Source organism: Ptychodera flava, chromosome 14, assembly GCF_041260155.1.
Source record: "Ptychodera flava strain L36383 chromosome 14, AS_Pfla_20210202, whole genome shotgun sequence".
Taxonomy (NCBI): domain Eukaryota; kingdom Metazoa; phylum Hemichordata; class Enteropneusta; family Ptychoderidae; genus Ptychodera; species Ptychodera flava.
The window spans coordinates 23,289,298-23,304,192 of NC_091941.1; the positions used below are offsets into that span (position 1 = coordinate 23,289,298).

General features: G+C 37.9%; 1 protein-coding gene across 4 annotated transcripts in view; it reads right to left on the reverse strand.

Annotated features, from left to right (window-relative positions):
• LOC139149818 (protein TALPID3-like) overlaps positions 1 to 14,895 on the reverse strand; it is a 98,792-nt gene that overhangs the window by 20,754 nt on the left and 63,143 nt on the right. The window contains exons 12-17 of one of the 4 annotated variants that reach the window (XM_070721810.1): positions 8,912 to 8,984; positions 7,619 to 7,822; positions 6,898 to 7,081; positions 6,212 to 6,516; positions 4,794 to 4,868; positions 3,646 to 3,732 (exon numbers count right to left, since the gene is read on the reverse strand). In XM_070721810.1, coding sequence (XP_070577911.1) covers positions 3,646 to 3,732; positions 4,794 to 4,868; positions 6,212 to 6,516; positions 6,898 to 7,081; positions 7,619 to 7,822; positions 8,912 to 8,984 — 928 coding nt within the window. The remainder of the gene's footprint in view (positions 1 to 3,645; positions 3,733 to 4,793; positions 4,869 to 6,211; positions 6,517 to 6,897; positions 7,082 to 7,618; positions 7,823 to 8,911; positions 8,985 to 14,895) is intronic. The other 3 variants (XM_070721809.1, XM_070721812.1, XM_070721811.1) reach the window with 3 other exon arrangements.

Genomic DNA, 14,895 nt, shown 5'->3' on the forward strand with positions numbered 1-14,895 from the left:
TGCATATCTATTACAAAGGTCAATGTCCTTGCACCGACTTTGAATAAAATCGGTTGAATCACGTCTGAGTTATGGCTCTGTACATGAAAAATAGTGTCAATGACACTGTAGCTCCCATCCTGGACTATTTAGTGTTTGTTCTCTGGTCAGATATTTGAACATGTGTGAAAGGGATAAAGTGCATGAAGTGAAAATACTTAAATGAAATGTACTGGAGACAGTGAAATATGTTTAATGTAATTATTCAGAATATAAAATGGAAAAAATACAGAATTAGATATATCGAATACTGTGATACAACCATTAACTCAACAAGTCATTTACAATGACATAGTCCCCACTTGTAATAGGAGTATTAGTCTTGATGGGGCAGGAAAATGTGGTCATTAAGAAGTATCACTGGAGTGTATATGTTGAGATCTATGGGCACATAGGTCTATGTCGTTGTTCCCAATTTGAAACACATGAGGCATGTCTAAGTTATGGTTCTAAATCGGGAAAAAAGATCAGACCTCTAGCAGTATTGGCCAGCCAAGAAATACATATGCGCATTATAAATGAGGTACAAGATGTGACATCTTAAGGTCTAATATCCTATCAAAATTGGAGGGTATAGAACTTGTGGTTACTGAAATATGCATATATATGTATAATCAAGGTCAAAGGTCATCGAGGTCACATGACATTTTGAAAAAAAAAATTATATTGCTAATTAATCCCTATATGCCAAAAAATCAGATCTCTAGCTCTATTCGCTTGCCCAGAATTAGATGTGTACATAATTAATGAGGTAAAGCGTGTGTTGTCATAAGGTCTCCCATCTACTAAATACAAAGGACATAGCACTTGTGGTTACTTATTTATTGACATAAACATATATTTTAGGTAAAAGGTCATCGAGGTCACATGACATTTGGTCAAAACTTTCTCTCCTATAGTTATCCCTATATACCAAAAATCAGACATCCAGCTCTATTGGCTCGCTCAGAATTAGATATGCGCATAATTATTGAGGTACAGTATGTGGCGTCATAAGGTGTCCAATCATACCAAACATGAAGGGTGTAGCACTTGTGGTTACTAAGTTATGGAAAAATATGTATATTTGAGGTCAAAGGTCACCGAGGTCACGTGACATTTTGTCAAAAAAATTGTATTGCTAAGTTATCCCTATATACCAAAAATCAGACCTCTAGCTCTATTGGCTCGCTCAAAATTAGATATGTGCATAATTAATGAGGTACAATATGTGGCGTCCTAAGCTGTCCCATCATACCATACATGAAGGGTGTAGCACTTGTGGTTACTAAGTTATGGACAAATATGTATATTTGAGGTCAAAGGTCACCGAGGTCACGTGACATTTTGTCAAAAAATTGTATTGCTAAGTTATCCCTATATACCAAAAATCAGACCTCTAGCTCTATTGGCTCGCTCAAAATTAGATATGTGCATAATTAATGAGGTACAATATGTGGCGTCATAAGTGTCCCATCATACCATACATGAAGGCTGTAGCACTTGTGGTTACTGAGTTATGGACAAATATGTATATTTGAGGTCAAAGGTCACCGAGGTCACGTGACATTTTGTCAAAAAAATTGTTTTGCTAAGTTATCCCTATATACCAAAAATCAGACCTCTAGCTCTATTGGCTCGCTCAAAATTAGATATGTGCATAATTAATGAGGTACAATATGTGGCGTCATAAGCTGTCCCATCATACCATATATGAAGGCTGGCAGCACTTGTGGTTACTGAGTTATGGACAAATATGTATATTTGAGATCAAAGGTCATCAAGGTCAAATGACATTTTGTCAAAATATCCGAGATATCTGCGTGAATGGATAGACTCACGGATGGACGAACAGACGGACATGACCCAATCTATAAGCTCACTGGACTTCATCCGTGGGGACTAAAAATTGTGTCACTGCATCCTTTTTGCAATATGAATACAATGAGAAACTAAATTTTTATTTTTCATGGCCTTATACATGGGAGTCTATGGAGATCTGCCTTATACATGGGAGTCTATGGACGTGTAAACTAAAACTATGCAAATTTCACCACGATTTGCCCAAATTTGGAAAGGTCACTCCTATGCACTTCCATACCAAGTTTCAAATCAATCGGACTTGTGGTTTCAGAGCAGAGATTTTTTGACCAAAAATGGGAGAAAATTACAAAAAAATTCATGAAAAATAGCAAGTCCAAGATACTGACCCAAGATGTGCACAATCATTTCATGTCAGCCAAAAGTACTTACATGCTAATTTTTCATGTAATCTGCTCAGTGGTTATTGAGTTTTTTCAATTTTGACTGTTTTTACATTTTTTCACTTAATTTGCATATTTTTGGCAATGACAACTTCATTTGAACAAAATCTCATCTACAGCCCATCATCCATGTACACACCAAATATCAAGATGAAATGTACAGCGGTTTTGGAGTTTTTGATGTTGACGGACAGACATACAGACATACAGACATACAGACATACAGACACACAGACATACAGACATACAGACATACAGACATACATACATACAGACATTTCCCTAGCCTATAAGAATAGCTTCCATTGCCATATATACATATGGCTATGGGAGCTAAAAATCGTAATAAAATGGCCGCCTGGCAGCCATATTGGATTGTATCACAAAACAAATTGATGTGCATATGTCTGAAATAGGTCAATGTCCTTGTACCAACTTTGAATAAAATCGGTTGAAACACGTCTGAGTTATGGCTCTGTACATGAAAAAATCGTAATAAAATGGCCGCCTGGCGGCCATATTGGATTGTATCACAAAACAAATCGATGTGCATATGTATGACATATGAAGTAATCCTTGCACCAAGTTTGAATGAAGTCGCTCCAGGAATCTCTGAGATATCTGCGTGAACGGACGGATGAACGCACGGACGGACGGACGCACGCACGCACGCACGGACATGACCAAACCTATAAGTCCCCCGGACGGTGTCCGTGGGGACTAACACATAGCACACTGCATAGTATGGCTTATACCATGCCTCAAGGTAATTATTCCTCAGTCAACATTTGATCAAAACCTGGAGTATTTTTTTTTGTTTTGTTCATTTCTTTCTGAACAAAAAATTGCACCTGGTAAACACTGTTTGATAGATTGTCAGTGAAAATCGTAATGTTAACAGTTGCATTTCAATGGAATTACCCCTAACTAATGGTAAAAAAACAATGCCACATGATAACTATATCAAGAAGAGCTATAGATACAAAGGAAATTGTGTAATTATTGTATCAGGTTTGACTTATCATGGCATTGATCAGTGGATGTAACAGTGAGAAATGTTTGGCATGATCAAAATCAACACACATCATGAGAGAGATAAACCTTCTGCAGGATAAAAAATATTCTACACAAGCAAACACGGCTGACAGTCGACATCCTGAGGATGAGCAGCTATATTAACCATGGATATTGAATTCAGATCATGGACAAAGTCTGCTTTCGGCATTCTTGTCAAGCCGCTACTGCGGTATTCTTGTGCATGGGGCATGTGCGTGTACGCATGTGTGTGTCTTTTGTTCTGTGTCTGGGTTCATTTTGAATTCACGGGGAAGGCCTGCAGAAAATCAGAGCTAGCCATGCCTACCTCAGGGACTGCCTCGGGCTGTGGAGAAACATGCTTTGAAATTTCAATGCTAACATCATTATCGGCGGCGGCGGCATTATCATTATCCTAAGGTAGACAGCAGAAAGAATGAAGAGAGAGAGAGAGAGAGGCAATGCTATGCATGTTATTGAAGTAAAGCGATACAGCAAGCTAGCAATTGACAAACTTCAAGGCGTTGTTAACTTTACTCAATGTAGAAGTCAAATATGTAAAACGGTCATTATTAGGTACCAATACACTGAATATTCTGAAGATAGATATTGTGAATTTGATACAACATTTTGATACTTGTGAACTCAGCCATGAATTTGAATATATTCAGGAAAAGATACTGGTAAATTTATGATATCATTGTTTACGGATACAGGACACTGAAAATCAAAATTTGTACGACAGTCTTTCAGTAAGGCACAACGCAGTAGTTGTGTCAAATTTACACTACCCTCTAGCTGATATGTTTTTCATCTACAACAATGTGTGAAGAAGACAATTCATTCTGAAGGAATATCTCTGTCATATTTGAGGATAAACTGATCAGAAAATTCACAATCTGTTAATTGTTTAACACAGAAAATCCACTGCAAAAAGCAATGCGATGTTACGGTAAGTGGTGAAATTTATAGGATTTTACGTATTACCTCACAAGAGCACCAGGAACACAGTAGAAGCACCAAGTTTTAACATTAACACTCTCAGAAGAAAGAGCTTAAGTATCAAATGCAGCATATATTTTAAATCTCATGGTATTATTTTTATTTTATAAATTTGGGCAAAAACTTGAAATTTTCTCTTGAATTTCTATGCAGTTTTCAGTGGGGGTAGTGAAGCTTACTCCTACAAGCATCAGGGAAGTACCATGGCAGATCATGATATGCAAATTGTTACCCTCAAAACCACTAAAATCTCCATCTACAATGCATTTTGCAATTGGCCCGTTTCAAAAGCCATGCAGCAAGCAACGACGAAATACAGTTCATTAGCGAAGACAAAACTACAAGCAGCAGACAAGTGCAGCGGATAAAACATTTGACCCTGTAACTGATAGCTGGCTATAGCAAAAGTCAGAGATAAATATATCAATGGTGAGTTTGGGCAATACCCTACGCAACACATGCTTATAATCTTACCTCCGGGGATGGTATAATCGGCTCACTGAGGACAGGTGTGGGCGGTGCTGTATCTATGTCTACGCTGGGTAAAACCTACACATCAGTCAATGAGAGAAAAATATGAGTTAACCGAGGGAAAGGAAAGTTTAATCTCAGTGTTACAGAGTTTTTTGGTTTTTAAAACTGATTTCAAGATGGATGGTACATGTTCTAGGATGTGGAAAATTACACATCTCCATCTGCTATAACTTTTCACAATTTTCCAGGATTTTTTTTTCTGTTTGTGAAATACACTTTCTTGCTCTACTCTCAAAATCATGCTGAAATGTTAAGTGTTCGACAGTTTTCAATGTAAAATGTTATTGTTGACAACTGAATTCTAAGTCCGAACTACAATTCATTTGTAATGTTAACAATATTATTGTATTATTTGTACATGTATTCCCTTGGCAAGCTAACACATCGCGATTGAACATGCTCTTGGCAGAAGAATGAAAAAATGTTCTTGTTGTACAGAACAAAAGTAATGAAAATATCAGCCAAATTTACAGCTATTGTCCTTTTAAGATAGTATTTGTCCTTTTAAGATAGTATGTGCCTCAAAAATTAGACTTAAACTATTGCTCAAACTTTCCTAGATGAAACTTTCAACCATTCTCTTACTAAATCAACAATAAAAATCAGGGGTCACTGTGCAAAGTTTGGACCGAGCGAAACAAATTACCAAATACTTTGCAATATTTGAAATTTAAAATGGCAGCCATCCCTGTGTTAACTATATGGGGCAAAAATAAATTTTCCATGTTTGAAAAACTAAGATGTTGAAAGTTTTTCTTTCTCCAAGAGCCTTAAAATGAGCCCCTACAAGTGTTAGATCAGAAAAGAATTGTTACAGTAGAAATTTGATAGTCCAAATATCTATCCCCGAGGAACATTCTAGCTATCTTAATATACAATGCAAGATCCGAGGTACATGAATATTCCACATTGATTAAGGGTCATTAGCATAGAACTTTAATACCAAAACAATGCTCATTTATGTAATCTGCATATTTAAATATCATTATACCTCGCAACTTGCACTAATAGTATCTTAACATTGTGAGAAATTACAGGCTGTGATGCTATTAGAAGCAACATTGCAAGTATATTGTATTAAATTAAATAGTTAGCATAAATACAATAGGTCCTAATTTCATATGCATATACATTATGAAGAAGTTTGGAGAAGTTCAGAAATTATATGGAAACTCTGAAACATGTTTGACATTCAAGGCGATATACATAGCCCTGTGGGCAGAACTTCCCAGTGTTGGTCCAAACCACATGGGTGAAACATTTGTGTTCAGTATCCTTTCAAAATGAAATGAAACTGCAGTACAACAGTGTAGCTATAACTTGAGTGAGATCAGTCTGTCAAGTTTGAAATAGCCTACCTGAACTGTAAGCTGTGGCTTTGGTGGCTCTTCAGGCTGTTTGATGTCAATGATGGCCACATTGCTCGTGTCCATAGCCGGTCTGGATTTGCTGATGACCACGGGCTGTGTCAACCCTGAACCTATTCTGGGCTCACCCAGTGGGATAGCCATGGGTATGAGTTGACCGGGCACTGGAGCTGCCGCGACACCCCTGGATAGCATGTCCCTCTGTGGGTTGAAGTAGTACTCTGGCCTGTCCTTTGTAACTTTGGGTTTCTTCGGTGAGGGTGCCGTCTGCGTCTTTGAAGACTTCATTTTTATCGCTGGGAATCAACAAGGAATAAATATAAATTTCATTTTAGTTATCAACTTAATTTTTTGAAAAATATATAAATATGCAAATGGAAATCACAATGTGAACAATTTGTAAAAACACATTTTGTACAGAGATTTTACATGCATTGAAAAGAGGGTTTTGTAACTTAGATCCATAGAATATGCAGATGCTAATTTTCTCACATGGGGTTGACCAACTTCTAGGCTTTTCTATATCAGTGAATTATAGAAATAAAAAAGTCTCAAAGATGAGGGAAATTCAACGACTTCTGACTGACGCTATCGATGGATCAATTATTTTTCTGCAGAATGATAAAAATCAGAGACTAAGAGATGATAAAGAGCGGGAAAATCCCCTCTCTCCTCACCAGGTACATCTTTTGTCAGTTTAGGACGGCTAGCAGTAGGTTTGGCTGGCGTAGTCTTCATTCTCAGATAAGGTCCCGTCTTCTCTGTGGTTCTCTGTGGATGGTACAGGGCTTTGCCATAAACCCTTGTTAAGTACTGCTCATCTTTCATATGAGATCCCACCTTCTGTGGTTTCTTTACCTGCTGATGGCAAAAAAAAATTGCTATGTTTTACCAGAGTATGTTGAATTTTATCAAATAACATTCAATAAGATTAAAGTATTTTTTTTTAATCTGATAATTATGGTCGATGCTTTTAGCAACATGTGAAACCATATTCAAATCACTCAAGATATCTGATACACTTGTTTGAGGGCAGTGTTTTATGGGAATTACTGGCTTATGAGAAAGCCAAACATGGCAACAGCTTTATCCCAATGGTGATAGCAAAGGTTATGTTGATCTACATTAGGATTTGTGAGCTTGTCACTTCCAAAACCACAGACTTTCAAAATCTCATCAAACAAGATTTTTGAAATCTCAAATTGGCTAGAAGGTCACAGAGAAAGCAGTGCGATGGGAAGTAAGCCACGGAGAAAACAAAACTATGATATCATGAGAATGATTGCCACAAGTTGAGGGGATATTTTTTGTAAATGATACTAACAGGTGCTATTCTGAAAACAAAAGGAAACTGAAAAAGTTTGCATGGTGATGAAACCCTCACACTTCAATACTCACTACTGGTTTATCAGGCTTATTTTCTTTCCCCTCAGTGTCATCTTCAATGGGCGTTTTCTTCCTCAGCCCTGTATTAATTTTAGCCTGGACCTTTTTCTTGGTTGGTTTTGTCTTGCCTTTGCCAACAGTCTTGGACGGTTCTGTATCTCTCTGGGGCACATATTCTCCTTCTCTGCTGTGCTTCTGTGTTTGCTGAAGCTCAATCTATGAGGAAACGAGAGAGAGAGAGAGAGAGAGAGAGAGAGAGAGAGAGAGAGAGAGAGAATTTGACAAGGTAAATTTTGAGCAGAACACTAATCCATCTGGGAATACCAAATGTGGCATGTGTATTTTGAACAAAGGGTGTCATATTCTTAAAGCTGGACAACCGCCGGACAACCGCCATGCATTAGTAAATATACTTTTACAGAGTTGAGTTACACCTGAGTAATATCAGTGGATAACAGCTCAGATGGCGGATATCCAATACTGCCGGCTGCCAAAACCTTTTATCAATAATGACTGATAATAGCGGTATTCCCTCACATCAGCTGTTGAACTTAGGTTGTGACGGAATACTCCGTCAGTGGTTGATAAACTTTTACTGGTCATTTTGTCACTTTCGCAGTCAGCTGCTTGAAAGAAAGCTCGTTTCGGGGTTGAGAGTCTTTCCATCTGAGATGCTGTACCCTTCACCTGCATGCTTGTGTATTTTGGTTTTAAACCAGAAGGTAGCAAACAACAGGAACTTTATACTCAAAAACCATAGACAGTTGAGGGGGGAAGGTGTCTATGCTAAAACAGTTATGGAGAGAAATCAAAGCAGAGTGGGCGGCCACACAATGAAGAGAATGTTGCCAACGTTGAAGACAGGTGTGAAAAATACTGACTTTCTTTGTTTAAATTTTATCTCCACTTGAAATGGTTTCTCTGCATTGGATTAATTCAAGTGAGTCCATTAATGCCCGGTAAAATGGCACAACTTTGCATAGTTTTCTAGTCCAGAAGGGAGTACAGAGCAAAGAAATCAGTTCCTTTCCTAATTCAACATATAAGAAGCGGACAAGTAAGAAAACAAACAATGCTAATAATATCAATGATATTCAAATCAATGAATAAAGAGTAATGACAAAACGAAGGATAAAATAACAGAATTTTCAGGCTGATACTGAAGTTTCAGGATATAGTTTTCAGGAGCATTCCCATGGCTGCGGTAAATCTCCAGCTATCTTGTCTCCGGAGAGACTGTCCGTCTGCCGGTCGATCAGAAAACAAGCCAAGTACATCTATCAGCTTACATCAAAATCTACTCACTTCCAGTTCATAATTAATCTGGAGTATCATCTTATCCACTTCAGATCGAATGTGAGCTCTCTCGGCGGTGTCCCTAGAGGGCGGTGAGACAGAGAAAAAACGGACAGTGAGAAAACTTGAGATGCAAGATAAAATCATTGGGACACTGAAAAATCCTTGATAAGATACAACATACGAGGTATCTATCTGTTGGCACTACTGGGACATTGATAGTGTCTGGATGTCAACATAACCATTAATTTACACTTCATGGCTATGGATACAGCAGTTCAATTATTGTAGAAAGAACAGGTTAGGCCATGTGATAGGGAAAGTATTTTGTCACATTTGATGGGAATCAAACTTTGTTCTTATGGGGCAGATCACATCCAAAGTTCTCATTTGGTGTTTTATCATCTTAGATTTATTGTTTACGGAATAAATATGATTACAAGAGGAAATTCTGTGGAATATATATGTGTGAATGAGATAGAAGAGACAGCAGACAGACAGACAGACAGAGGATTTTTCAGGAGAGAGAGAGAGAGATCTATAATGGAAGGGAGGGAGGGAGGGAGGGGGAGAGAGAGAGAGAGAGAGAGAGAGAGAGAGAGAGAGAGAGAGAGAGAGAGAGAGAGAGAGAGAGAGAGAGGAGAGAGAGAGAGAGAGAGAGATCTATACTGGAAGAGGAGGGAGGGAGGAGGGAGGAGGAGGGAGGAGGGAGAGAGAGAGAGAGAGAGAGAGAGAGAGAGAGAGAGAGGGAGAGAGAGAGAGAGAGAGAGGGGGGGGAAGGAGGAGGGAGGGGGGGAGAAAGGGAGATCTATAATGGAAGGGGATACATACAGGATAGATGAGACTGGCCAAAATTGGGATTAGATGTGGAGAGAACCATTTGATGATTTGGAGATATTGGATGATGGCAATATAGATGAGAAGAGTTGTTGAGATACACAACTACAGAGAAAGAGAGGGAATTGATTTCTTTAACTTTAGGCTGTGATGGTTGATCATGACAAAATATTTAAACAGATTTGTAGATTTGATTTGCCGATGTACTACAGAAAGATTTAAAATACAAATTTCATTTGAGAATGAAAGAGGTGATGAGAAACAGGAGCACAATCCATCAATCTGAATTATCATCTCAATAAATTTGAATCTTAAGCCGTGTTTCGTGCGAGGTGTTTTCACAGCATCAAGAGAGTGATGGCAGAGCTACATCATCACAACAAGGTTGGCAGGCTTAACCTTGGCTGGCACCCAGCCAATCATTATCCCCTTCTTCAGTCAAAATCAACCACGCTTACAGCTTTAGTTGACTTGTAAATCTGTCACATGAATTTAACGCCCTGTGTCGCGTAGTAACTACGTTGCTACAATCTCTAACTGAGAGAGAGAGAGACAAAATGCAGCCCCATGGGTAATATAGACATCAGGATCCCGTCCCCCCTGAGGAAAGTGCCTGTAACACTGAAAAATTTCTAAATCAACGTTTATAGCTGGACTGTGCCACACCATCATATCATTGTTTATTCTGCAGCAGTAAATTGTCCGGTCAGCTTAGCTCTTCGACCGTTCATTCATTTGGCATTCACCTCATGCTCAGCTGTCAAGCAGAACAGGCGGGACAAACTGGCATGAGTTGAATACCTGATGGCCTGACAAAGCTTTGATCATCCGTTACGGGGTGATAAAAAAATCGATGGCTTTGTAAATATTGATGAAGGAACACAACAATTCCTTTTCCGCGATCAAGGACACAACTCTCTTTATGATTCTGTACTCTACGTGCCTGGATTCTAGATTTTCTTTTTAACTTGCTTACTATTTCTTCTCAGCGAGTTTGTCAGCAAATAACCTGATTTTCTGGCATGTTTAAACGCTACGAAGCTATAGTCCTCAGCTTTGCCCACATCTATGCAAGCACACGCGTCACTTTCAGCCTTTGGTACTATACAGAACATCCCACGAAACACACGCAAAAAAAAAAAAAGATGAGAGTCTTCCTGTTACTTTCCTGCGGCGTATCACCTGAATATATACAGTGTGTACACCAGAAATACGGGTCACATATAAAACATAGATATTCACTTTTAGAAACCAGTGTTGAATTAATGATTCTTCACCGAGGGATTTAACTCTCTGTGAAAGCCCTGCCCCTGGTGTGAGTCCGTAGATCTGCACCTAATAGTTCGGCAAAATCACTAATCTCCATTCTGAGTGTGTGCGATGCAAGGGTAAACGTGACTCCTATACTGCAAAAACATACAAAGGGTTTCTCATCTCTCTATGGTCTTTTTCTTTAAAACCCAGTGATGGCTACAGGCAGAGGCATTATACACATGAGAAAAGATTTCACCTAAGTGGGCCTATAACTATATGAAACAGGAACACTGACTTGCTTACTAAAATTTTTGAGATATTTATACATACAGATTGCTCCAGAAAACGTGTTAAAATTACACTTTGGAGTGCAGTGAAACCTGTTGAAGGCACGAGGGAGTTTCTCCACTGATCGCTTACACAAGATATTGTGCACACCCATCGATTAATGCGTGGTAGATTTCCGGATACAACTGGAAATTTCTTTATCCGCTGGCAATGATTAAAAAAGATGTATGGAACTCCCCACCACAGAAACACTACCCATTCAATCCAAACACTACTAAAAGCATCATGGCTATAAAGTTGGTTTGAAAAGAAACATAAAATACCACGCTATGCTTCTATCCTTATACAATAACCTGAAGGCTATTCTGTCAGTGAAAGATACAAAAATACAATTTCTTTAATGTAAGGATATCTTGAAAGAGGTGGAAAAATGCATGAAAATCAATACATGCAGTGTATTGAACCTCAGATAATCGACATGAAACGTTTCTCATTACATGGAAAAGTTTCGATAGCCTGACAAGCTTTCTCTGTCAGGTGAACATAACTGCAAGCTGTTAGGTATACACTATAACCACAAAAGTGTTATGCCTATGATACATGCTGAAACCAATGATGTTGTTGATGCGCTGTCATGTGTCTCTTCTGGAGTGCATAAGAAGGAAAATTCATGCGTAGGAAACTCAAATGAACTGTCTGCAACCTTGACCAATGGCAAGAAAAACTTGGAAATGAATTGTGTGTTTTGTGAGCTGTAAAGGATGATTAAGCAATAAAGCACACCCAGCGATGGTATACCACGAGATTTTGACCAGTTCACGACATATATGCTCGAGCGATAGCGAGTGCATATATGAAGTGAAATGGTCAAAATCGAGTGGTATACCATCGCTGGGTGTGATTTATTGCTATTATATCATAACAGTATATTGAAATTCTGGCGTGGAACATCAAAATAGGACTTTTCCTCAATCTGAGAGCTAGTGCGCATGCCAGCCTTGGTATATCGCCAATATACCACAGTTCTTTTCACGTCTCGACCAATCAGATCACTGTATTTGCACCATCAATATACTGGTATGATATAATACAGGATATCACATTTAGTACTGATATTCACCATGCAATGTTACTGGCATGAGTGCTTAAATAAAAAAAAAATAAATAAAAAAAAATCAATGTGACTATAATTCATCTTCACTTTCATATTAAAATTAGGCTGCAGCATCAGAACAAGGAAACTTGTTCCAGATTTTATTATTTAGTGACAAATCAGGTTACCAATACAGTGTCATATTATATCAATGACAGATCCATTTGGTGTTGTATACCTTAGAACTTAGTTAAGTTTTTGTCACGCATTGGTGGTTGTGTGACGAATCAGTATGAAATTTGAAAGTATCACATAATTTATAGATTACATAAATACACATGACATGAACCTATGCTTTAGTTACACAGCTGGTAATTTTCAAAATCAGAATGAATAAGTATCATTGGAGTTTGTGCCTTTATAGAAGTAACTCACACAGTCACACTCAGAGCCTCGAAGCATATTGACCTATCCAATTTCAAACCAGAAGTTTGGTAGCATAAAATAGACAACGGTCACAAAGGAATTTTGTTAGGGGAGATATGACATGTGACATTAACATTGATTTTTCATTGTAATACCACAGACATGGAGGTGATCAATTTAATAAACCATGAAAGTCTGTCAGCTGCACAAATGTCACTGAGTGTTTAGAAGTCTTGTCATTCTAAGAGCAATTTTTTCGACCCTTACCAAAAGAAAGAAATCAGATTTCTACAAAAGTCATGCTGCTGACATTTTCAAACCTGCATCTCCACTGTAAAGAAGGACGAAAAAAATCAATTTTGAACCAAAGGTGATTACTGATTTGAGCGTTTGATATTTGATTTATAAATATATGATTACTATAATGGTGGCAGAGTATGATGTTGATTACGGAATCAACCCAGACAGAGTTAACAGCTACCTTGTGCCGCACAACATTATGAAAACAGACATGACAGAAACGTACAAAGGTTGATCCTGCAGGCATTCCCAGATGTGATGTTCCATTGAGAAAATAACCCTGCTTTGCAAGTCTTACAAGTACAGCTTTTGACAAGATTTGAGACTTTGAAAAATTAACCCTTGCAGCTGCCCGGGGCTGCAGCGTTGCATATCACCAACTCCGTCATCAATGCTCTCCTCCCCTTGCTTTCTGAGAAATGGTTTGACATTTCACATCGCCTGACACGATTAGACAGAAGGACTCGGACTTGTGAGGTGAAAGAGAAAACTGACAAAAAAAATGTAAATGGTGATTTTTTCCCCCACAAAGTTCACATCAATGATGGATGAGTATATCAGTCAGTTGGTAATCCCAAGAAAAGACGGAACGGCCTCCCAGAAGGCTGATCTACCAATGCACCTTGGGGACGTATGCGGAATTCATCAAACAAAAATCACTGACATCCATCCATCTATCCGTCCCCCACATCAGGTTTTTTTTTTCACTCTTTCTCTGAGAGTTTTTATGCCATTCCTGTCATGGTCTCTCTACCCCTTCTTTCATCATCTAGGAAAACTTTCAATTTCATTTGAAAGATAAAGGAAAATACCATCAGCAGCCTGGGGCCCTGATGTGAAATTAATACCGTGACACAAAACATGTTGTCTGCAGTTTGCCTTAGAATAGAATTACACAGCAATACTGCAGAGACTGAGGCTACAGATCTCATAGCAGAGTACAGGGAGATCCATGCTTCCTATAATAAATCATGGAATTGAGTCTAGAATATTGAATATCATTGAAACTTGAATAAATCTAGATATTATGCATGTCATAAAAAAGTGCCTTCATCATAACATGTCCGTACTTTTAGATCACGCATTATACATAAAAGGTTCAGAAAATTGATTTTTGCAGTCACTGTCAAGTTCAACATACATGTTTAATATATTCTTGTTCTCATCCACACGTAAAAATCGTTACCAGTAATTTAAAGAAACCCTGCTGATGATTTTCCATAATTAACAGAACAATTTTCAACCTTTCTGAGCAGCCCTACATTTCTATTTTCACATATATTGTACTAAATATGATTGTTCACCACATATACACTCTATTTTTAAGACAAAAAGGCAGCTTGTCAAGAAATCCAAGAGGTCTATTCCACGAGATTCCATTATCAAATTAATCCGGCAAATTACAATGAGTAAAGTTGTTTGGATTTAATGAAATCTGCTGCCTTGGAGACAATTATCTAATCACCATGAATACAACCATTTGACGATAATACAGAAGAGGGAAGATAAAATTGGGAACTTCATGATTTCAACTACGGCTATTTACCAAAAAAATCTTTTGTGTAAATACACCAAGATATATTCATGATCTATCTTAACTTTACAAGAAAATCATCGAGAAGGTGGATTTCAATTTTGTTTTGAAATTCATGCATGACATTGGGAAGTGAGCACATATATCTAAATGAGCTAAGGTGTAGCGGTAAACAAAGAATGCTAGAAGTTGAATGTGAATTTAATTTTCCTAAGAATAATTCCCATTTAAAGGTGTCATTCATTTTAATTTCTGACATTT